Raw genomic sequence first — 20,679 nt, 5'->3', positions numbered from 1 at the left:
GCAGTCAGCTTGCTGGTGGAAGCTGTGGGCTGGGGGAGCCCAGTCTTAGCAGTCATGGGGGTATCCCTGGGACACCCTGAGACTTTTTGTGTGTGTTGGGAGCAGCGGGCTTTCTCTGACTCCTCTAACCCCCAGTCAGGAGCCAGAGGGCGTGTGGCTGGCTGCCGGGTGCTGGGAACAGCGTGTGTGGCCTGGCTCTGTCCTGCCCTGCCGCTCAACCGGCACTGGGTCTCAGCAAGTCTCTTTACTTCTGGAATCTCCGTCCCCTTGTCCAGGGGTGGGGAGGCCTCAGCGTGCTTGAGGCGATTAAATGAGAGGTGGACTCTTTAGTGGCATGTGGTGTCACTCGGGCTTTCGTGTCGCCTGGAGAGACACCGCTCTTCACAGAACAGAAGGGCGTTCTGTCCAGGAGAGGTTTGGGGATGACCCGCCCTTTCCCTTGTGAGGATGGGGCGGAGGGGCGCTAGCTGTTGTCATCAGAATCACGGGCTTTGGGAAGGAATTTTGCTGAATACTCCTTTTCCTCCTCAGCAAAATCCTTAGTTAGTAAAGAGACGTTTTCCCAGCGGGTCTCTGGGTCTGATGGTGGTCCGGGGCTGGCAGCATTCTTGGAATCCAGCCCGAGATGGGCAGACGCCTGTTCGGATGCTGGAGGCTTGAAGGCCTTCAGCCTTGTCAGAGGGTTGCCTTGTCGACCAGCAGATCTGTCCCAGCCCCACACGAGGCCTTCCACGAGGCCAGTAGCTGAGGTTGTTCAATAGGTCAGGGTGACGAATGGGACCTACTTTCAGGCCAGGAGTCTCCCTGCTTGAGGCCACACGAACAGTGGCAGCAGTGGGGACAGTGGCCATCTGTGGGGTGTCCCGTCGCAGGGCCGGCTCCTTGGGTGTGTGGCCTGTGCCGTCACCAGGATGGGCGCTCAGAAGGGCCCCACGTTTGCCTTAATGCTCTGCCATTGCCATCTTGAAATTCTTTTTTTTTTTGAGGTACGCGGGCCTCACTGTCGTGGCCTCTCCCGTTGCGGAGCACAGGCTCCGGACGCGCAGGCTCAGTGGCCATGGCTCACGGGCCCAGCCGCTCCGCGGCATGTGGGATCTTCCCAGACCGGGGCACGAACCCGTGTCCCCTGCATCGGCAGGCGGACTCTGAACCACTGCGCCACCAGGGAAGCCCTTGAAATTCTTAATAATTCTGAGTGAGCACCGGGTTTTCCTCCTCTGCTGGGCTCTGCGGATCATGTAGCCAGGTCCGGTCACACGTTGTTGCCTTGGTGATGTGAGCAGTAGAGGTATCGCCCACTTGACAGCTGAGAAAGCTGAGGTGTGGAGAGGTGACATGGCGCCTGCCAGAGGGCTTCACAGCGGGTGCTCCGGGAACCAAGGTCAGAGCACGGGTCTGCGGCTCTGGAGCTGTGCCGCTGGCAGTGGCTGGCTCACCTGAGCAGGGGTGCTGGCTGCTGGGGCCGGTGGGTGGTCAGTGCCTCTTGTCCCCCGGGGCTGGAGGGCGTGGCCCTGCCTCCTCCTCCACCTCTCCCAGCTGTGGTCCCCTTTGTATGTGGAGGGAGAATCCTGGGTCTTTGGCACAGCGATGTCTGTGGAGCAGCCAGTGTACGATGTTGGTATTGACCTTGCTCTGTCCCCTCCCCCCAGCTTTTGACCTCAGGCCAGCGTCAGCTGCTCCTGTGTGAGACGCTGACGGAGACCGTGTACGGTGACCGCGGGCAGCTGATCAAGTCCAAGGAGCGCAGGGTCTTCCTGCTCAGCGACATGCTGGTCTGCGCCAACATCAACTTCAAGTAAGCAGACCTGGCTGTTGCCCCTCCCTGGGGACCCCTCCTGTCAGGTCCCAGTCCGTCATAGCTGGGGTCCTGCGTGAGCTCATCGGAGGCCTCCAACGTCCCGACTTCCTCTTCTATCCCTTTGCGCCTGCTCTGTCCCTGGTCCCCAGAGCTAGGAAGCACCTGCAGAGGTCACTGAGGGCAAACAGCTGTCTGTTGCACAGGGTGGACTGTTCTGGAACTCTGCCGTCGGAACTGAACAGTCTGCTGAGTTTTGACCACTTTGAAATTCAAGAGATTCTTCCCTGTTCCCAGCCCAGATCCCAAATTCCTGCTGCTTTAAGTCAAATAGATTTTCCTCCGGCCGGATCTGCGTGTTTCTCAACATGAGTCTTTGCCTTTCCCCCAACTCCCTGCAGGAGCCTGGTTTCCCGGTTCTGGGTCAGAGGTTGTAGAAATGCCCAGAGGCGGGCTGCCAGGTGCTGCCTGGAGTCGGAATTGGAGTTGGAGCCCTGCAGTGGGGAGAGGGCGATTCTTTAGACCAGAGTCTGCAAACTCGTGGCCTCTGGAAACCCTGTGTTTGGCTCCTACGGGGAGTTCACACAAAGGTTGAGACATCTGGCTTCTCTTAGAAACGTGAAGATCTCGCGTTCTGGGCCCACACTGCCTGGGGCCACACGGGCCTGCAGCTGGGTTGCGTGAACTCTTTACTGGGGCTCCCACCTTCATTCATTCCCTCCCTCCCTCATTCAAACACTATAATTTTTTTTTTTTTTTTTTTTTTTTTTTGCGGTATGCGGGCCTCTCACTGTTGTGGCCTCTCCCGTTGCGGAGCACAGGCTCCGGACGCGCAGGCTCAGTGGCCATGGCTCACGGGCCCAGCCGCTCCGCGGCATGTGGGATCTTCCCGGACCGGGACACGAACCCGTGTCCCCTGCATTGGCAGGCGGACTCTCAACCGCTGCGCCACCAGGGAAACCCAAGCACTATAATTTTTAAGTCCCGTTTATATCCTGGACTCTGTGCAGGTGCCAGGGATCTGACCTACACCCTCTCTGCCCTCCTGTTGCTTGGAGCCTAGCATGGCGTGAAAGTGTGATGAGGGTGTTAGTGGCTCACTTTTAGGGGTTCATCTTGGGTGACTTGGGGTGAGTCACGTGACCTGTCTGAGCATCAGTATCCTCTTCTGGAATAGTACAGGCTTCCTAGCAGGGCCACTGTGGGAATAGGTGATGGAAGACCAGTGCCCACTCCAGGGAGAAGGCCCTCCGTGTGGTCCGCTCTGCCCACAACTGGCCCAGCCCAGTGGCCGACCCCCAGGGGGGTCTCAGCGGCTGCAGTGGTTTTTACGGAAACCACTCTGTAACGATAACGACCCTTCTTGTCTTTTTCCTCAGGCCTGCCAACCACAGGTAGGGGTGCCAAGGCTTGGGGTGGGTGTGTGATTCTGGATATGGGGCTGGGGCCTGGATGCCCTGATGCTTCTGCCCCTTCCTCCGTTCCCTGCTCCGCCTGGCTTGGTTTTGGCCTGAGGGCTTGTGCTTGGGCTGTGAGGTGCCTGGCTGAGCTGACCTGCTGAGGAGCGGCTCTGGCTGGCCCTGGGGCTGGGTGCTGCGGGCTCTCCAGGGCCGTGTCCTCTCTTCCTGGCAGGGGCCAGCTGGAGATCAGCAGCCTGGTGCCCCTGGGGCCCAAGTATGTGGTGAAGTGGAACACGGCGCTGCCCCAGGTGCAGGTGATGGAGGTGGGCCAGGAGGGCAGCTCCTATGACAAGGACAACGTACTCATCCAGCACGCTGGCGCCAAGAAGGCCTCGGCTGCGGGCCAGGCCCAGAGTGAGTACCTGCCCGACACTGCCCTGGGAGCACCTGCCCGGGCTCGGCCCCCAGGCCTGCGGGCACTTGGCCCAGAGACTTTTCCTGCTGTACGTAACTGTACACAAACACACACCCACGTCCCTACCTGAGTGTGCAAATGCGTGCTGCACGCAATCACACCTCACAGCCCCTGCCCACCCCAGTCCTGTACACCCTGGCGAGCGTGCACACACACACATGCACACACGTGCACACGCATGCGTGCACACGCAGTGACCTTGGATCAGAAAGGGTGACCTCCAGTGCCTGCCTGGCCATTGCTTGCTTCCATGTGGGACCTCAGTTCGCCCGTCTGTACAGTGAGGGGCCCCGGTGACACTCACCCTGTCCCTGAAACCCTCAGGGCCCAGGCTCGGGGCTGCCTGGCTCTGCCTGGATCCTCTTTCCCCTATGCTATCCCCTCAGACTGTTGGACACCAAGGACAGTGAGAACTCGGGGTGGCAGGCTCCCCCGTGCGCCCCGTCCTCTCCATCTCCGCAGTGCTGTGCCAGGAACTTCCTGGTGCTGCCCTTCCCTCCCCTTTGCTCCTTCCTGTCCTGTCCCGTCCCATCCTCTACACTCCCCAGGCCGACTTTTCAAAATGCGTGTCAGAGCTGTGTGTCACCCTCCACCTGAAATCCACCGGTGGCTTCCCACTGCTCTCAGGGTGAAGTCCCAGGTTCTCGCCCGGGCCCACACTCCCGTCCTGGGGGCCCACCTGCCGCCCCACCTCAGCCCTCCCCGTTCCTTCACTCCGTGGGCTTGGCTGCCCTGACCTCTCCGTTCCTGGGGGGTTGAGCCCCCTCCTGCCCCAGGGCATTCTCCCGGCCTCTGCCCTTCTCCAGAGTGTTCTCCTGCCATCCTGTTTTTGTCTATCTGCCCCTACTCATCTTAGCTCAGGTGACACTTCCTTAGAGAAGCCCTTCCTGATTCCTTTGGACTTGCCAGGTCCCCGTCCAGTGCTCCCAAGGCCCGGGTGTGTTTTCACCTCTATGGTGATGGTCTGGTTTCCATCTTGTCTTTTCCCTTGGTGTGACCGTAGCCCTCCGGAGCCTGGTATGTGGTGGGTGTTAATAGACATTTGTTGAATGAACGAAGGACGTAACTGCATGGCCAGCAGGAAGGCACTTGGCTGTCACCCCTCCCCACTGGCCAGCTCTGTCCATCCCTGACCTGGGAGGTGGCTCTGAGGGAGGGACTCACCACACACTCGCGTCCTCGGAAGGCTGCGCCCACTTCAGCTGCTGTGTCCCCCTCCCGAGGCCTGGGAGGCATGGGAGGCTGTCTTGTGTTCCTGGCTCTCTGTTCACAGAAGTCCCCTGGGAGGGGCTCCCGGCCCATCTGCCCCCCTCGGCGGTGCCTTTAGCCCTGGCTCCACTCCACTCTCCCCCCACCCTTCGGGCTCTTGCTCTGGCAGTGCTCCTTCAGCCACTGTGGTATCTGTGGCCACATTTCTCAAAGTAGAGCACTAGGCTGCCAGACCCCCTTGAGAGAGGAAAAAAGAAATCCTTGTTGAACCCCAGGTGGCCTTGGATGGTTTTTTATTATATTGTTATTCAAATATGTGCAAGTATAAGACTAGGTATAATGAACTCCTTATGCTTATATCCCTTGAACAACCATAAAACCAAAACAGAATCACAAGTGGAATAAAAATGATGCTACAAAATAATAAAACTCAAGGAACAGCATTAATTTAATGTGATGGGTGATGTTGTTTCGTTGGCACCAAACTGCTCTCAACATAGACGTGGTCCTCTTGTGGGGCAGGTTCTTTTGAGTTCTCTGCACCTGTACCCCAGAGTGCCTCACGGTGATCTCCATTTCCCACCAGCTCACGCCGTTTGGGGCGCTGCAGAGCCCTTCTTTGCCCTTGGTTTGGTGTGAGCGTATCTCTTACCGCCCACGCCCACCTTGCTCTGTGTTCATTACCTGGTGACCATCACGTGGTACCAAAGTCCACGGAAGCCCTGGTACCATGCAGCAGCCTGTGGCTTTAAAGCCATTGTATCCAGGTGACTGAAGATGTGCATCTGATTTTTAGAGAATCATCTCGATGCAAATCCAAATTACATGCCTCCGCCCCTCGCTGGGATTCTGTAAGATCTCAGCTTGAGTAACCATGGTGTAGAGGACACAGCCCGAATTCCCTAGCCTGGCATTCAGGGACCTCCCCATCCAGTCCTGCTGGGCCCTCCCGCTCTGTCTCTTGCTGCCCTCCCTCCACGTCCCCGACACTGCATTTGTATCGTCACCAGAGATCAGGGCACCCTCAGCCCCCATCCCATCTCTGTCCTATCACCCCGATATCTTTCTCCCCAGTACCTCCCACCATCTGCAGTTGTTAATTGACTCCTCCCTGACCCTGACCAAGTCATAAGCTCCACAAGAACAGGGACCCTGTCTGTCTCATTTGCAGCCGTCTCCAACATGTAGACTAGAACCTGCCATATAGTAGGTTCTTAGTACATCTTTGAACAACTTACTGTTCCTGGGCTTCCTTATGCCACAGTGCCTTTGCACCTGCGGTTTTGCTTTTTTGGCAGTGCCCACGGCTCTCCTGGGCCTGTGAAGTCTCCTCGCCTCTCATGGGCACAGTTGGTTCTCAGTCTTCTGGTCTCCTGTGACCCTTTGTATAGACTGAGAGTGGCCCAGATCCTAGGCGCTAGACTTTACCTGTGATTGGATTTGTCCCCACTAGTAGACAAAAGCCTGGTACATTTCCTTCTGTATCTCTAGTGCCACATCTCCAGGGCGACAGCTCTTCTTTTTTGCAGTGAGTACCTGCTTGGGCCCTTGGTGGTGCCTTCCCCACCCCTAAGGCTGAGTAGGGTCTCTCTCTGCCCAGATAAGGTGTACCTCGGGCCCCCGCGCCTCTTCCAGGAGCTGCAGGACCTGCAGAAGGACCTGGCTGTGGTGGAGCAGATCACCCTCCTTGTCAGCACGCTGCACGGCACCTACCAGGTACCCAGCACCGGCCTCGGCAGGAAAGTGTGGGTGGGCTCCTCTCCCGCCCGGTCCCCCGATGTGCCCTGGCTCTGGGCTCCCACTAGCAGCGGTACTGTCTGAAGCTCCTGTCGCTACCTGGAAGTCTGGTGGGCGGCCTCCGGTTCGGGTTGAAGCTCTGGTTCGAGTTGAGCAGGGCCCGGCTATGGGCACTTTTTTTTTTTTTTTCCGTTCTCTGCTCAGTGTCTGGTCTGTCCTGCAGCTCCTTCCCGAGCCTCGTCCCAGGCTGGAGAGGAAGCTGGCTGGGAGGGTGTGTCCCTCTCAAAGGAGGGGTGCCATGGAGGGGGGAAGGTCTGAACCAAGGCCTGGAGCCCGGGGAGTCGGCATCCCCCCACCGCTTGTGGCCGAGGGAGCCGCCCAGGTCGAGCTCCCGCACTGACCCCCGGCTCCTCTCCCCTTGGGGCCCCGACTGCTGTGGGATCTGGGGTGGCTTTCGGGGAGCCAGAGGGCTGTATGGTGACCTCCTTGGCCTCCTTGACCCTAGAACCTGAACATGACCGTGGCTCAAGACTGGTGCCTGGCCCTGCAGAGGCTTATGCGGGTGAAGGAGGAGGAGATCCACTCGGCCAACAAGTGTCGCCTCAGGCTCCTGCTTCCCGGGAAACCCGACAAGTGAGAGGAAGGGGGGCCTTGGAGAGGGCCGTCGGGACCGGCCTGCTTGCCAGCACTGCGGGGGTGGGCGTGGGCGTACACGCATCGTGGGCCGTGCCCGGCAAAGCATTTGACACAGAGCAGGTGCTCGTGGTCAAATGAATGAATGAATGAACGAACGACCTATCTGTACCTGGGGTGAGCCTGTCCTCTGTTAGGCTACTGGGACACCCCGCCAGCGGTTGGTAGACTGTGCAGTCCCCTGGGGCCAGGCCCTGGGTCTGCTCTCACGGATCCAGCCTCCCCGCAAATGCTCCCGCAGGAGCTCGCGCTGTCGACCCACAGCTGACGTTTGTGGACTTGATGCAGAGACGGGGAAGGCGATCTGTCTGGTCCCCGCTCTACAGAGGAGGGAGGCGAGGCTCAGAAGTAGGTGGCAGAGCTGGGTTCTGAGGAGTCTGACTCCGAAGCCTAGGCTGGCGCAGTGAGGGGCTCAGAGCCCAGGTTTTGACCTCTCGGCTGGGCGGGGACAGTGTTACAAGCACAGTGGCTGCAGGGAAGGGGAGACTGGGGCGCTGTGGTCTGAGGCAGGTCCGGGAGCCAGGATGCAAGGCCCAGGACTGGAGTCTGCGGGTCAGCAGCCTGGAACCTTCTGGGTGCCCTCGCACAGTGGCTCACAGTGGCCTGCTGAGCGGCTCTCTCCCCTTCTCTGCGCCCCTGCCTCACCTTCCTGTCCACCTCCCGGGGGCTGGGGTGGCTCACAGCGGGGAAATGGGCCCGGAGAACAATGAAGGGGCTTCCGCTGCTCTAAGGTGAGATGACAGTGTGGTGACAACAGTGACCTCTGGCCACCCCAAGCCTGTACATACTGCCATTCATTCATTTTTTCATTCATTCATGTGTCCGTTCAGGAGACATTTACCAAGAAAGTGCCCTGTGCCAGGTGCTGGGAACAGGCCCGAGTCAGAGGCTCCGGGTCAGGCGTGTGCAGGTGTCTGACGAGGCCTGTGGAGCCCTGACCAGGTGGGGCCCTGGAGGGTCTCTCGAGTCGCAGCCTGCGGAGCGCTAGATCCCCCATGGCCTTGCTAGGCACCCACGCTGGGGTGCCTGGGCCGGGCTGGGGGTCGCAGCCTGGTCGCTCGGGGGAGTTACCTGCCCCCTCCCCGGGGCTGTGGTGAGTGGAGGGAGTCCTCCCCCAGGGGGCTGAGGCTTTGCCAGGCCACTGGCCTCTCTGGCCATGCTTTGGTGCTCTGCACAGACCTCGCTCTATCTCCAGGGCTGGTGGTTGGGGGGAAGAGCTGCGTACCTCCCGGGTGAGCCAGGCCCCGTTCCAGCACTCATGCTCCTGCCCTCTCACCGCAGGTCCGGCCGCCCCATCAGCTTCATGGTGGTCTTCATCACCCCCAACCCCCTGAGCAAGATCTCCTGGGTCAACAGGTTGCACTTGGCCAAGATCGGACTCCGTGAGTAAAGCCCCGGGGGTCAGGAGTGCGGAGAGGGGAGGTCTGGGGAGTGTATATGTGAGTCAGAGGGCGTCGTCCAGTCTTGGGGGGCAGGGAGGCTTCTGAGTGGAGGGAGATGGTGCAGCAGAGAAACAACTGGGGCCAGAGGCTCTGCTTCGTGACCTTGGACACGTCACTTCCCCTCTCCGAGCCTCAGTTTCCCCATCTGTAAAATGGTGGGAGTTGACAGAAAGTAAATTAGTAGTTGCCAGGGGCCTGGGAGGAGGAGGGAGTGGAGAGTCACCACTAAAGTTTTTTTTTTGGTGAGAGTGATGAAAATGTTCTCAGATTAGATAGTGGTGATGGTTGCCCAAGTCTGCGAATATACTAGAAACCAGTGAGATGTACTCTTTAAAGGGGTGGGTTTTATGGTAACTGAAGTATATCTCAATAAAACTGTTACATAGAGAATGATGCAGGTTAGACTAAACGATTCTCAAACAAAGGCCTCTTTATAATTCTTTTCTCCTATGCACCCCCTAATAATACTACAGATAAATAAGGGGTATTTCTATTTATAGAGTGCTTCCTGTGTGGCAAGCATTTTTCTAAGCATTTTACACACATCTCTTTCATTTCACGTTCACAATAACTCTACGAGGAAAGTCTGTTGTGAATCCCTTTGTACAGCTGAGGATTCTGAGGCCCAGAGAGGTGCAGTGGCTTGCCTGAGGTCACACAGCAGGGAGGAGTTCAGAACCTGGGCAGTCGGCTCCCAGAGCCCACTCTCAACCCCTGTCCATTCTGCTTCCTCAAGTTAGTGGGCTTCTGTCTGCCAAACCACATTCATTAAATTATAATTACTTCGTGCTTTTTTTGAATTGGCAAAAGGCCTAGTTTCTTGCCGATCAGGACCATTATTTGCTGTGACCTGCTAGAATTCCCATTTGCCGATTCCAGTCAATAGCAGTGATTTCTGGGGTTTTGTTTGTTTTTATTTCTGGCGTGATCTTTATCTAGATAAATATGTATTTCCGATAGATTTTAAAACATTTCTGGAAAGGAGTCAGGACCTTCGTCAATGGCTTTCATCAATTAAAAAGCAATTTATTGGGCTTCCCTGGTGGCGCAGTGGTTGAGAGTCCGCCTGCCGATGCAGGGGACACGGGTTTGTGCCCCGGTCCGGGAAGATCCCACATGCTGCGGAGCGGCTGGGCCCGTGAGCCATGGCCGCTGAGCCTGCGCGTCCGGAGCCTGTGCTCCGCAATGGGAGAGGCCGCAACAGTGAGAGGCCTGCGTACCGCAAAAAAACAAAACAAAACAAAAAAAACTATTTATTGAATCTCTACAGTAATTTTAGGCATAGGGGAAAAGAACAATGACAAAAACAGAAAGGTCCCTGTTCTCAAGGAACTTACAGTTTATGAGGGGCAGGCAGAGATTTACATGAGGAACAAATCAACAGGGAGGGGTTGGTGCTGTGAGGGGGTAGAGCTGGATGCGTGGCTGACACCGAGTCTGGGGGCCGGGACTGCTGTCAAGGAGGGCCTCTGAGGAGGTGACGTCTGAAGCTGTGCAGAGGTCTGTGTAAAGTGATCCAGGCTTTGGAACAGCAAGTGCAAAGGTCCTGAGGTAGCCAGAGATGGTGAATGGTGGGGTGTGGGGGGAAACAGGTGGCAGTGGGGAGCAGGTTTTCCAGAAAGCCAGGGTGAGGTGCGTGGAGCTCTTTCTTGACGCGTGGGGCTGTGGGTTGCAGAGCTGAGAGAACAGGACAACGGTGTGAACTGATTTCTATTTAAGTGGATCGTTCTGGCTGCTCCTCGGAGAGAGGCATGTGGAGACTGGGGAGGGAAACGGGGAAGAGGCTGTGGCTTTGGAGGAGCCGGCACCAGAGCCTTCTGCTCAGCCAGCCCCTTCTTGGATCGGGTGTTGACATCGCACAATCCTCCGCTGGATGTTTCTGGGCGACCAGGAGGCCTGCGGAGGGTGGAGGAAGGGTTTTAGGTAGAGGCTGCCCCGGCCCTGGCAGAGGGCTTCGGAGATTCCAGCCGAGGAAAGGTTAAGGTGGCCTGCCTGCTGGGCCTCGGGCCACCCGCTCCGCTCTGTCCCCTTCCTGTGGAGCAGTGCGCCAGGGCAAGCTCCCGAGCCCTGTTTGTACACCCGCTAAAGGCAGGTGCATGTCCCGTTTGAAGCCCAGACGCTTTGCCGAGTGGGCCTTGGCGCTGGTGGGAGGGGAGCCTACAGATGTGAGCATCTCTGTTCTTGGCGGCCTGTGAAGACGCTCGGCTGCCTTATCTCCACATGGTTTCACTGCAGCAAAAGTTTTAATGGAAAGAGAGTCATTTGAAATCTTATTTGAATGCCTGGGTTCCCCTGGGGCCTGAATAATCTGTTTCTTCTATTTTGCCAGTTTTTTTTTATCTTCAGTGCCTGGTGCCGAGGAAAACAATATAAGTCCATTAGAAATAGGCCCGTTAGAAATAGAACCTTTAAAAACATTTATACACAAAGGGTGTTATTCTTTTAATTCTTTTTTTTTCTGCGTCTTTCTCTCTCCCTGACTCCAGCGTGCTGAGATCGTAATCCACTAAAGATTGGGAAAGAGAGAGCTGGAGTCGGGGGTGCCTGGCATCCGAGAGGGCGGGGCCAGTTCTGTCCCTTGGAAGGGCAGGGGTCCTGGGGAATCTGGGGACCCAGTTTACATCCCAGTGTGGCCACTGCTGTGCTGTGCGGCCTGAGAAGGGCAGGCTTCCTCAGTAACTTGGCCTAGAGTTCCACAGGCCTTTTCCCTGTTGCATTTCGGGATCTTAGCACTGCATGAAATGGGGCCAGACAACGTGGATTCAGTTCCCGGTTCTGCCGCTTGCCAGCTCCGAGATCTTGGGCAAACGATTTCACCTCTGCATGCCTTGGATTCTCCATCAGAAAATGGGGCTATTCATAGGGTATCTTGTGAGCATATGGGGAGATGGTGCCTGAAGGCGCCTGGCAGACCGGAGAAGCTCCTAGGAAAGGGGTGTCTGCATCTCACAGTGGGGAAGTGACTGGCCTGGGGTCACATGACATTTAGTCATGTGCCAGGATGCCCTCCCCCTCTCTCTGCCAATTAGTCTCTGTTCATTAAGGCTCCAGAAAAGAGATGCAGATAGGAGGCTCCAAGGGTGGAGGTGGGGAAAGGGGAGATTGGGGCTTCCAGCTCTCCCTTCCCGTGTCCCCCCCCACAACCCTTACAGCTCTAAGTGCTGCATCCCTGGCCCAGGGACCCCTGCAGCCCCTCCCCCCATGGCCCTCCTGGTTCCCACCCCTGGAGGACCTGGGCTGGGCAGGCCCCAGGCTAATCCCACGCTCCCAGGGACAGGTCCTCGCTGGGCGTGGCCTGGCTGGCTCTCCCCACTGCCTGTGGCTTGGTTAGTTTTCCAGCCTTCATTCCTCACAGTAACACTGACGTGCCACCTTATGACGGATCTGGTTGCGGAGTCCTGAGCATGGCCCAGGCTGCGTGCCGCCGAACGTGTTCCAACCCTCATCTCTCATCTCCATTAGCCCTCAACCGTCCCAGAGCCAGGGACCTGCCCAAGCCCTTGGCCGGAAGTGGTAGGTCTGCTCTCCAGGAGGGGGACCGAGGGTACTGGCCCAGGAGCCCGACTTGGGTTTTACCCCAGCTGGGTGACCACGGCCACTGCCTGGCCTCCCTGGACCCCGGCGTCTCTCTCTGCAGGATAAGATGCGTGCTGAGGTCCCAGCATGTCTGTGGCCATGGCCAGTAGCATCTCCGTGGTGCTGGGAAGCGTGAGAGGGGCCTTGGATTTAAGAAGGAAGAGAAGGGCAGTCCAGACTGTCCGCCGGGGCAGCAGTGGCAGGAAGGGCACGGTGCTGGGACTCAGGAGGCGTTTGGGAGGCAGGCGGGGCGGGAGAAGCAGGGCAGGGCCAGCGCAGGTGGTGGGCTCAGCCCAGCGGCGGTGGGTGGTCTGACCTCAGGCACCGTAAGCGGCAGCTTTTCAACCGTGAGGACAGTGGTCATAGCGGGTACTATTCCTTGAGTGCCTGGTGTACACTGGGTACTAAATATAGTCTTTCCAGTGCTCACAACAACTCCAAATGGTTGGAATTATTTCCCCCATTTTCCAGACGAGGCCCCAGGCTAGGAGAGGTTAAGTGCCCAGCCCTGTACCCCGCAGGGCCCTTCTGGCAGAGTCGGCTTCCTGCAGCCTGCGGGTGGTCCTGAGGGTTCAGGGGGTGGGGGGAGCGAGCGGGGACGTGGGCTCCGGCCCTGGAGCTGCTCCCACTGCCCCCTGGAGTACTCTCGAGTTCGGTGGGTGCTGGCAAACAGAGCTGGATGCTAAATAAGCCCCCACTTAACGTCAGTTGGAAACCGCAGCTTTGCCCCTGGTGCCTGTTCTTAATGTCACTTATCCCAAGCGGGCTTTCAATTTCCAGTGGTAACAGCCTTCTCATGTGGTCTCAGCCGCTCTGGTTTTGTGAGGGGAACAATGGCAGTGGCAGATGGGGAACAACAACTCCAGTTTCTTTTAACGTTCCCAGTCGCAGGCAGGGAAGGCACCATCTGAAACCAGAAGGTCAGATCATTAAAGGAACGTATAGTGATAAATTGTCAGGACTTGATGGGCTGTGGGTGCGCGGCGAGAGGAGAGGGATGAGCTCGGGGCGACGTGGTGACGGTCGGGCACGGGGGCTTATCTCCACCCGCTGAGCTCCAGGCTAGCAGGTGGGCTTGACTGCTCTCTCGGGCTCCTGCCCCTGGGGAGGCGAGGGTCTGTGTGACTGTAAGCTCCTTGAGAGCAGGGCCTGACTCTCCAATCTCGATCATCTTTGTTCACTGCCCAGAGCCTTGTCCAAGAGGCAGCGCGGTGGCTGTGATGTGAGCTCCTGCCAAGGAGAAGTGGTGTCCCCCAGGGCGGGTGGGCTTGTCTCGGCTGTCACGGCCGGGCCGCAGGCGCTGTGCAAGGTGCCCCAGAGGTTAGTTGCTTGGCTCCTGGACCCCGTCTTTGACTCCCCGACCTCCGTTTCCCCAGTGTAGACGGGGATGGGAACTCCGACTTGCCCTGGTGGCTGTGGGATGACGTGCGGGACAGAGCTTTGTAAACTGTGAAGTGCGGCACACACAGCCGTTCTGTTTTGGTGATGCCCATCCCGTGCCATCGTTGTACTTTCCTTGATGGCCTCTCCTCCTCGGTGGCAGGAACCAGGTTTCATGCGACTCTGTCTCCAGGGCTCAGTGGGGCAGAGGGCCTGACACCAGGGACGCCTCTGGCCCGTTTAGGGAGGGAGCTCCCTGTCCAGCGCCTCCACTGCTTGAGGGGGTGGGGCAGGCACCGGAGCCTCTGTCGGAGCCAGCTGTTCACAAAATAATTTCTGACATTTGCGGATGTCTTCATCTTCTCAAAGAGCCTCCGCACCTGCCCCCGCATTCCGGCTCCTTTCTGCTGTGACCTACACGCAGACCTAAACGGCATTTTTAAAGCCCCTTTATTGCGGTGTGATTGACATACAAAGAGCTATCCATATTTCAGGAATACAACTTGATGGCTTTGGAGGTAAGCATACCCCTGTGAACTCCATCGCCACAGTCTACGCCATAAACAAACCCACCCTCTGAAAAGCTCCCTCCTGCCCTCTTCCTTATTATTGTTATTTTTTTTGTGTGTGATAAGCCCGCTTAACATAAGATCTATCCTCTTAGCCAATCTTTAAGCACGTCATACAGAATTGTTAGCTATAGGCTGTACAGATAATCTCGAGGATTCACTCACCTTGTAAAAGCAAAGCTTCGTACCCTTGGATTGGTTCCTCCTGTTTCCCCCCACAGTTGACCATATTTCTGCAGTGTTGCTCTGTGCTGGCCGGGGGTTGGGGGTGGTGACTGCTCTTGGTGGCCATCATTCCGATTTGACAAATCTGGAAAATGAGGCTCCAGGAAGAGACTGTGTTCATGCCACACAAGGGTGTTGATGGTCTGCTGTGTGTCCAGCGCCATGTGAGGGGTTTGGAGGGTACAGAAGGAGATAGTGTGGAAGGTTTCAGCCGTCATGGAACATGGGCGTTGTAGGGGAGCCTCTGGGCACACAAGCACGATGAAACACTCACATGTGCACACGCACGCACGCACATATACATGTGCACTCGCGCACGCACGGGCGCACACACACACACGGAGGAAAAAAGAGACAAGCCAGTAAAAGAGCTGGAAATTGTGGTCAGGGCCATTACACACACCAATAGGGGCTGAGACAGAAAGTGATGGAGGTGGGGGATGGGATGATGGTGAGTTAAGGCCTTTCCGAGAAGGTGGAGGCGTAACCTAAGCCTCGCAGAGGAGCAGAGCCAGCCCTGGAGAGAGCTGAGTGCAGCCTTCCAGGCAGAGGGAGCTTTCTGGGCTCGTCCCGTTTAAGTTGCTGAGGAAAGCGTAGCATGGTGGAGCCTGCAGCCGAGGGATGAGGCTGAGAGGGAAGGAGGGTCCTTGCAGCTCTTGTGGAAGAGTTTGGATTTTATTCCAACTGGTCGGGGACTCAGTAGGCATTTTTAAGCAGGGGAACAGCGAGGTCCAGGGGAAGTTTAGCAGGATGGCTCTGGCTGCTGTGGGGAGGACCAACTGTAGGGGGCAGTAGTGAGCACAGAAAGACTGGTCAGGAGGTCCCCATGTGGCGGCGGGGCACCCTTGGGCTGAGCTGACCCTCCCTCCTTGTAGCTGAGTAGATGTGTGTGGTGGGGGGGGAAGGCTGCTGTTGGACCCTTTGATTGGTGACCTCTCCTCCCATCTCCAAAGCTCTAGGCACCCCTCATCTTGATGTCATTGCGTTAAGTGGCCCCTCTCACCTGGGGTGCCCTGTCCAGTGCCTCTGGCTCTTCGGGACAGAGTACCTCCTCATTGTCTAGTGTCACCATGTCCAGGGTCATTCATGCCCAGGGGTGTCACTGGGGGTCTGATTGCTGGAAGATTGCCTGGTTTAGTGCAAAGAACTCAGCCTGTCAGTCAGACAGACCTAGGTCCGCATGTGGGCTTTGCCATCTAGCTGTGCACGTGACTTACTTACTTAATTGTCAGTCTCATCATCTGTAAGGTGAAAATTGTTATTCTGACTGTGCTTGGTTATTGTGAAAACCAGCCAGGGAGCATATGTAAAGCACTCAGAGTGTGCCTGACGCCTGGACACATACTGGGCGTGTCTGAGCTGCGCCCTGCCCCTGCCGTCATGGGATCCGTGGAGGGCAGGCATCAGATGGAGTATAAAGAACATGGGCTTCTTAGCAGGGAGAGTTCCTCAGGAGAGATGGTGGTTTACTCACTTGCTCACTCGTTCATTCTTTCAACCCATGTTCGCTGAGCACTTACTACGTGTGGGCAGCGTGCTGGGTGCCAGAGAGATAGTGGCGGACAAGACAACCCAGATCCCTACTGCTTTGAACTTACATTCTACAGACATATAGAGACAGACCGTAAGCAAGGAAACAGAAAACATGATTTTTGATTGTGAAAGCTGTATGGGAAATAAGACAGGGTGTTTAGTGTGGTTTCTGAGAGAAGGGGGCCATTGTAGCCAGGGTGGTCAGGGAGGACTTCTTGGCGGTGGTGGCGTGTGAGGGAGCCTAGACCCATGTGAAGGAGACTCCACAGAGAATGTGGCTGAGCAGATGCTCTTGAGCGCAGCAGTCTCCAGGTGAGGGTCCAGGGTCCAGGCTTGGCTTGGGCCTGAGCAGCGTGTGCACTTCCTTTTTTTTTTTTTTTTAATTTATAAATTTATTTATTTTTGGCTGCATTGGGTCTGTTGCCGTGCGCAGGCTTTCTCTAGTTGCGGCGAGTGGGGGCTACTCTTCGTTGCGGTGCACGGGCTTCTCGTTGCGGTGGCTTCGCTTGTTGCAGAACACGGGCTCTAGGCGTGCGGGTTTCAGTAGTTGTGGCTCGTGGGCTCTGGAGCGCAGGCTCAGTAGTTGTGGTGCATGGGCTTAGTAGCTCCACGGCATGTGGGGTCTTCTCGGATCAGGGCTCCAACCCGTGTCCCCTGCATTGGCAGGCGGATTCTTAACCACTGCGCCACCAGGAAAGCCCAGCATGTGCACTTCTAACAGGCTGCCAGGGGCTTCAATGCCAGCTCGACTGGGGGACCTGGAGGCAGGTGACCTCCTAGGTTTCAGGGTAGGTCTTTTTTTTTTTTTTTTTTTTTTTTAATTTTTTATTTTTTTATTTTTTTATTTTTTTAAACATCTTTATTGGAGCATAATTGCTTTACAATGGTATGTTAGTTTCAGCTTCACAACAAAATGAATCAGTTATATATATACATATGTTCCCATATCTCTTCCTGCTTGCGTCACCCTCCCTCCCACCCTCCCTATCCCACCCCTCCAGGCGGTCACAAAGCACCGAGCTGATCTCCCTGTGCTATGCGGCTGCTTCCCACTAGCTATCTACCTTACGTTTGGTAGTGTATACATGTCCATGCCTCTTTATTGCTTTGTCACCGTTTACCCTTCCCCCTCCCCATAGCCTCAAGTCCATTCTCTAGTAAGTCTGTGTCTTTATTCCTGTTTCACCCCTAGGTTTTTCATGACTTTTTTTTTTTCTTAAATTCCATATATATGTGTTAGCATACGGTATTTGTCTCTCTCTTTCTGACTTACTTCACTCTGTATGACAGACTCTAGGTCTATCCACCTCATTACAAATAGCTCAATTTCGTCTCTTTTTATGGCTGAGTAATATTCCATTGTATATATGTGCCACATCTTCTTTATCCATTCATCCGATGATGGACACTTAGGTTGTTTCCATCTCTGGGCTATTGTAAATAGAGCTGCAATGAACATTTTGGTACATGACTCTTTTTGAATTATGGTTTTCTCAGGGTATATGCCCAGTAGTGGGATTGCTGGGTCATATGGTAGTTCTATTTGTAGCTTTTTAAGGAACCGCCATACTGTTCTCCACAGTGGCTGTATCAATTTACATTCCCACCAACAGTGTAAGAGGGTTCCCTTTTCTCCACACCCTCTCCAGCATTTATTGTTTCTAGATTTTTTGATGATGGCCATTCTGACTGGTGTGAGATGATATCTCATTGTAGTTTTGATTTGCATTTCTCTAATGATTAGTGATGTTGAGCATTCTTTCATGTGTTTGTTGGCACTCTGTATATCTTCTTTGGAGAAATGTCTATTTAGGTCTTCTGCCCATTTTTGGATTGGGTTGTTTGTTCTTTTGTTATTAAGCTGCATGAGCTGCTTATAAATTTTGGAGATTAATCCTTTGTCAGTTGCTTCATTTGCAAATATTTTCTCCCATTCTGAGGGTTGTCTTTTGGTCTTCTTTATGGTTTCCTTTGCTACGCAAAAGCTTTTAAGTTTCATTAGGTCCCATTTGTTTACTTTTGTTTTTATTTCCATTTCTCTAGGAGGTGGGTCAAAAAGGATCTTGCTGTGATTTATGTCATAGAGTGTTCTGCCTATGTTTTCCTCTAAGAGTTTGATAGTTTCTGGCCTTACATTTAGGTCTTTAATCCATTTTGAGCTTATTTTTGTGTATGGTGTTAGGGAGTGATCTAATCTCATACTTTTACATGTAGCTGTCCAGTTTTCCCAGCACCACTTATTGAATAGGCTGTCCTTTCTCCACTGTACATTTCTGCCTCCTTTGTCAAAGATAAGGTGACCATATGTGCGTGGGTTTATCTCTGGGCTTTCTATCCTGTTCCATTGATCTATATTTCTGTTTTTGTGCCAGTACCATACTGTCTTGATTACTGTAGCTTTGTAGTATAGTCTGAAGTCAGGAAGCCTGATTCCTCCAGCTCCATTTTTCGTTCTCAAGATTGCTTTGGCTATTCGGGGTCTTTTGTGTTTCCATACAAATTGTGAGATTTTTTGTTCTAGTTCTGTGAAAAATGCCAGTGGTAGTTTCATAGGGATTGCATTGAATCTGTAGATTGCTTTGGGTAGTAGAGTCATTTTCACAATGTTGATTCTTCCAATCCAAGAACATGGTATATCTCTCCATCTATTTGTATCATTTTTAATTTCTTTCATCAGTGTCTTATAATTTTCTGCATACAGGTCTTTTGTCTCCTTAGGTAGGTTTATTCCTAGGTATTTTATTCTTTTTGTTGCAATGGTAAATGGGAGTGTTTTCTTGATTTCACTTTCAGATTTTTCATCCTTAGTGTATAGGAATGCCAGAGATTTCTGTGCATTAATTTTGTATCCTGCTACTTTACCAAATTCATTGATTAGCTCTAGTAGTTTTCTGGTAGCATCTTTAGGATTCTGTATGTATAGTATCATGTCATCTGCAAACAGTGACAGCTTTACTTCTTCTTTTCCGATTTGGATTCCTTTTATTTCCTTTTCTTCTCTGATTGCTGTGGCTAAAACTTCCAAAACTATGTTGAATAAGAGTGGTGAGAGTGGGCAACCTTGTCTTGTTCCTGATCTTAGTGGAAATGCTTTCAGTTTTTCACCATTGAGGACGATGTTGGCTGTGGGTTTGTTATATATGGCCTTTATTACGTTGAGGAAAGTTCCCTCTATGCCTACTTTGTGCAGGGTTTTTATCATAAATGGGTGTTGAATTTTGTCAAAAGCTTTCTCTGCATCTATTGAGATGATCATATGGTTTTTCTCCTTCAATTTGTTAATATGGTGTATCACGTTGATTGATTTGCGTATATTGAAGAATCCTTGCATTCCTGGAATAAACCCCACTTGATCATGGTGTATGATCCGTTTAATGTGCTGTTGGATTCTGTTTGCTAGTATTTTGTTGAGGATCTTTGCATCTATGTTCATCAGTGATATTGGCCTGTAGTTTTCTTTCTTTGTGACATCCTTGTCTGGTTTTGGTATCAGGGTGATGGTGGCCTCGTAGAATGAGTTTGGGAGTGTTCCTCCCTCTGCTATATTTTGGAAGAGTCTGAGAAGGATAGGTGATAGCTCTTCTCTAAATGTTTGATAGAATTCGCCTGTGAAGCCATCTGGTCCTGGGCTTTTGCTTGTTGGAAGATTTTTAATCACAGTTTCAATTTCAGTGCTTGTGATTGGTCTGTTCATATTTTCTATTTCTTCCTGATTCAGTCTTGGCAGGTTGTGCCTTTCTAAGAATTTGTCCATTTCTTCCACGTTGTCCATTTTATTGGCATAGAGTTGCTTGTAGTAATCTCTCATGATCTTTTGTATTTCTGCAGTGTCAGTTGTTACTTCTCCTTTTTCATTTCTAATTCTATTGATTTGAGTCTTCTCCCTTTTTTTCTTGATGAGTCTGGCTAATGGTTTATCACTTTTGTTTATCCTTTCAAAGAACCAGCTTTTAGTTTTATTGATCTTTGCTATCGTTTCCTTCATTTCTTTTTCATTTATTTCTGATCTGATTTTTATGATTTCTTTCCTTTTGCTAACTTTGGGGTTTTTTTGTTCTTCTTTCTCTAATTGCTTTAGGTGCAAGGTTAGGTTGTTTATTCGAGATGTTTCCTGTTTCTTAAGGTAAGATTGTATTGCTATAAACTTCCCTCTTAGAACTGCTTTTGCTGCATCCCATAGATTTTGAGTCGTCGTGTCTCCATTGTCATTTGTTTCTAGGTATTTTTTGATTTCCCCTTTGATTTCTTCAGTGATCACTTCGTTATTAAGTAGTGTATTGTTTAGCCTCCATGTGTTTGTATTTTTTACAGATCTTCTCCTGTGATTGATATCGAGTCTCATAGCGTTGTGGTCGGAAAAGATACTTGATACAATTTCAATTTTCTTAAATTTACCAAGGCTTGATTTGTGACCCAAGATATGATCTATCCTGGAGAATGTTCCATGAGCACTTGAGAAAAATGTGTATTCTGTTGTTTTTGGATGGAATGTCCTATAAATATCAATTAACTCCATCTCATTTAATGTATCATTTAAAGCTTGTGTTTCCTTATTTATTTTCATTTTGGATGATCTGTCCATTGGTGAAAGTGGGGTGTTAAAGTCCCCTACTATGAATGTGTTACTGTCGATTTCCCCTTTTAT

General features: G+C 53.3%; 1 protein-coding gene across 8 annotated transcripts in view; it reads left to right on the top strand.

Moving 5' to 3' along the window:
• The window catches only part of ARHGEF10L (Rho guanine nucleotide exchange factor 10 like), a 167,712-nt gene that overhangs the window by 97,168 nt on the left and 49,865 nt on the right, over nt 1–20,679 (top strand). For all 8 annotated transcript variants that reach the window (XR_007475694.1, XM_049706266.1, XM_049706273.1 and 5 more), the window contains 5 exons: nt 1,650–1,795; nt 3,428–3,609; nt 6,480–6,595; nt 7,122–7,249; nt 8,591–8,691. Coding sequence is in view for 7 of the 8 variants with exons in the window: in XM_049706266.1 (XP_049562223.1) it covers nt 1,650–1,795; nt 3,428–3,609; nt 6,480–6,595; nt 7,122–7,249; nt 8,591–8,691 (673 nt within the window). In the remaining variant the exon portion in view is untranslated. The remainder of the gene's footprint in view (nt 1–1,649; nt 1,796–3,427; nt 3,610–6,479; nt 6,596–7,121; nt 7,250–8,590; nt 8,692–20,679) is intronic.

This window comes from Orcinus orca, chromosome 1 (assembly GCF_937001465.1).
Source record: "Orcinus orca chromosome 1, mOrcOrc1.1, whole genome shotgun sequence".
Taxonomy (NCBI): Eukaryota; Metazoa; Chordata; class Mammalia; order Artiodactyla; family Delphinidae; genus Orcinus; species Orcinus orca.
The sequence above is the reverse complement of the archived record's forward strand: the minus strand, read 5'-3'. Positions and strand labels throughout refer to the sequence as shown.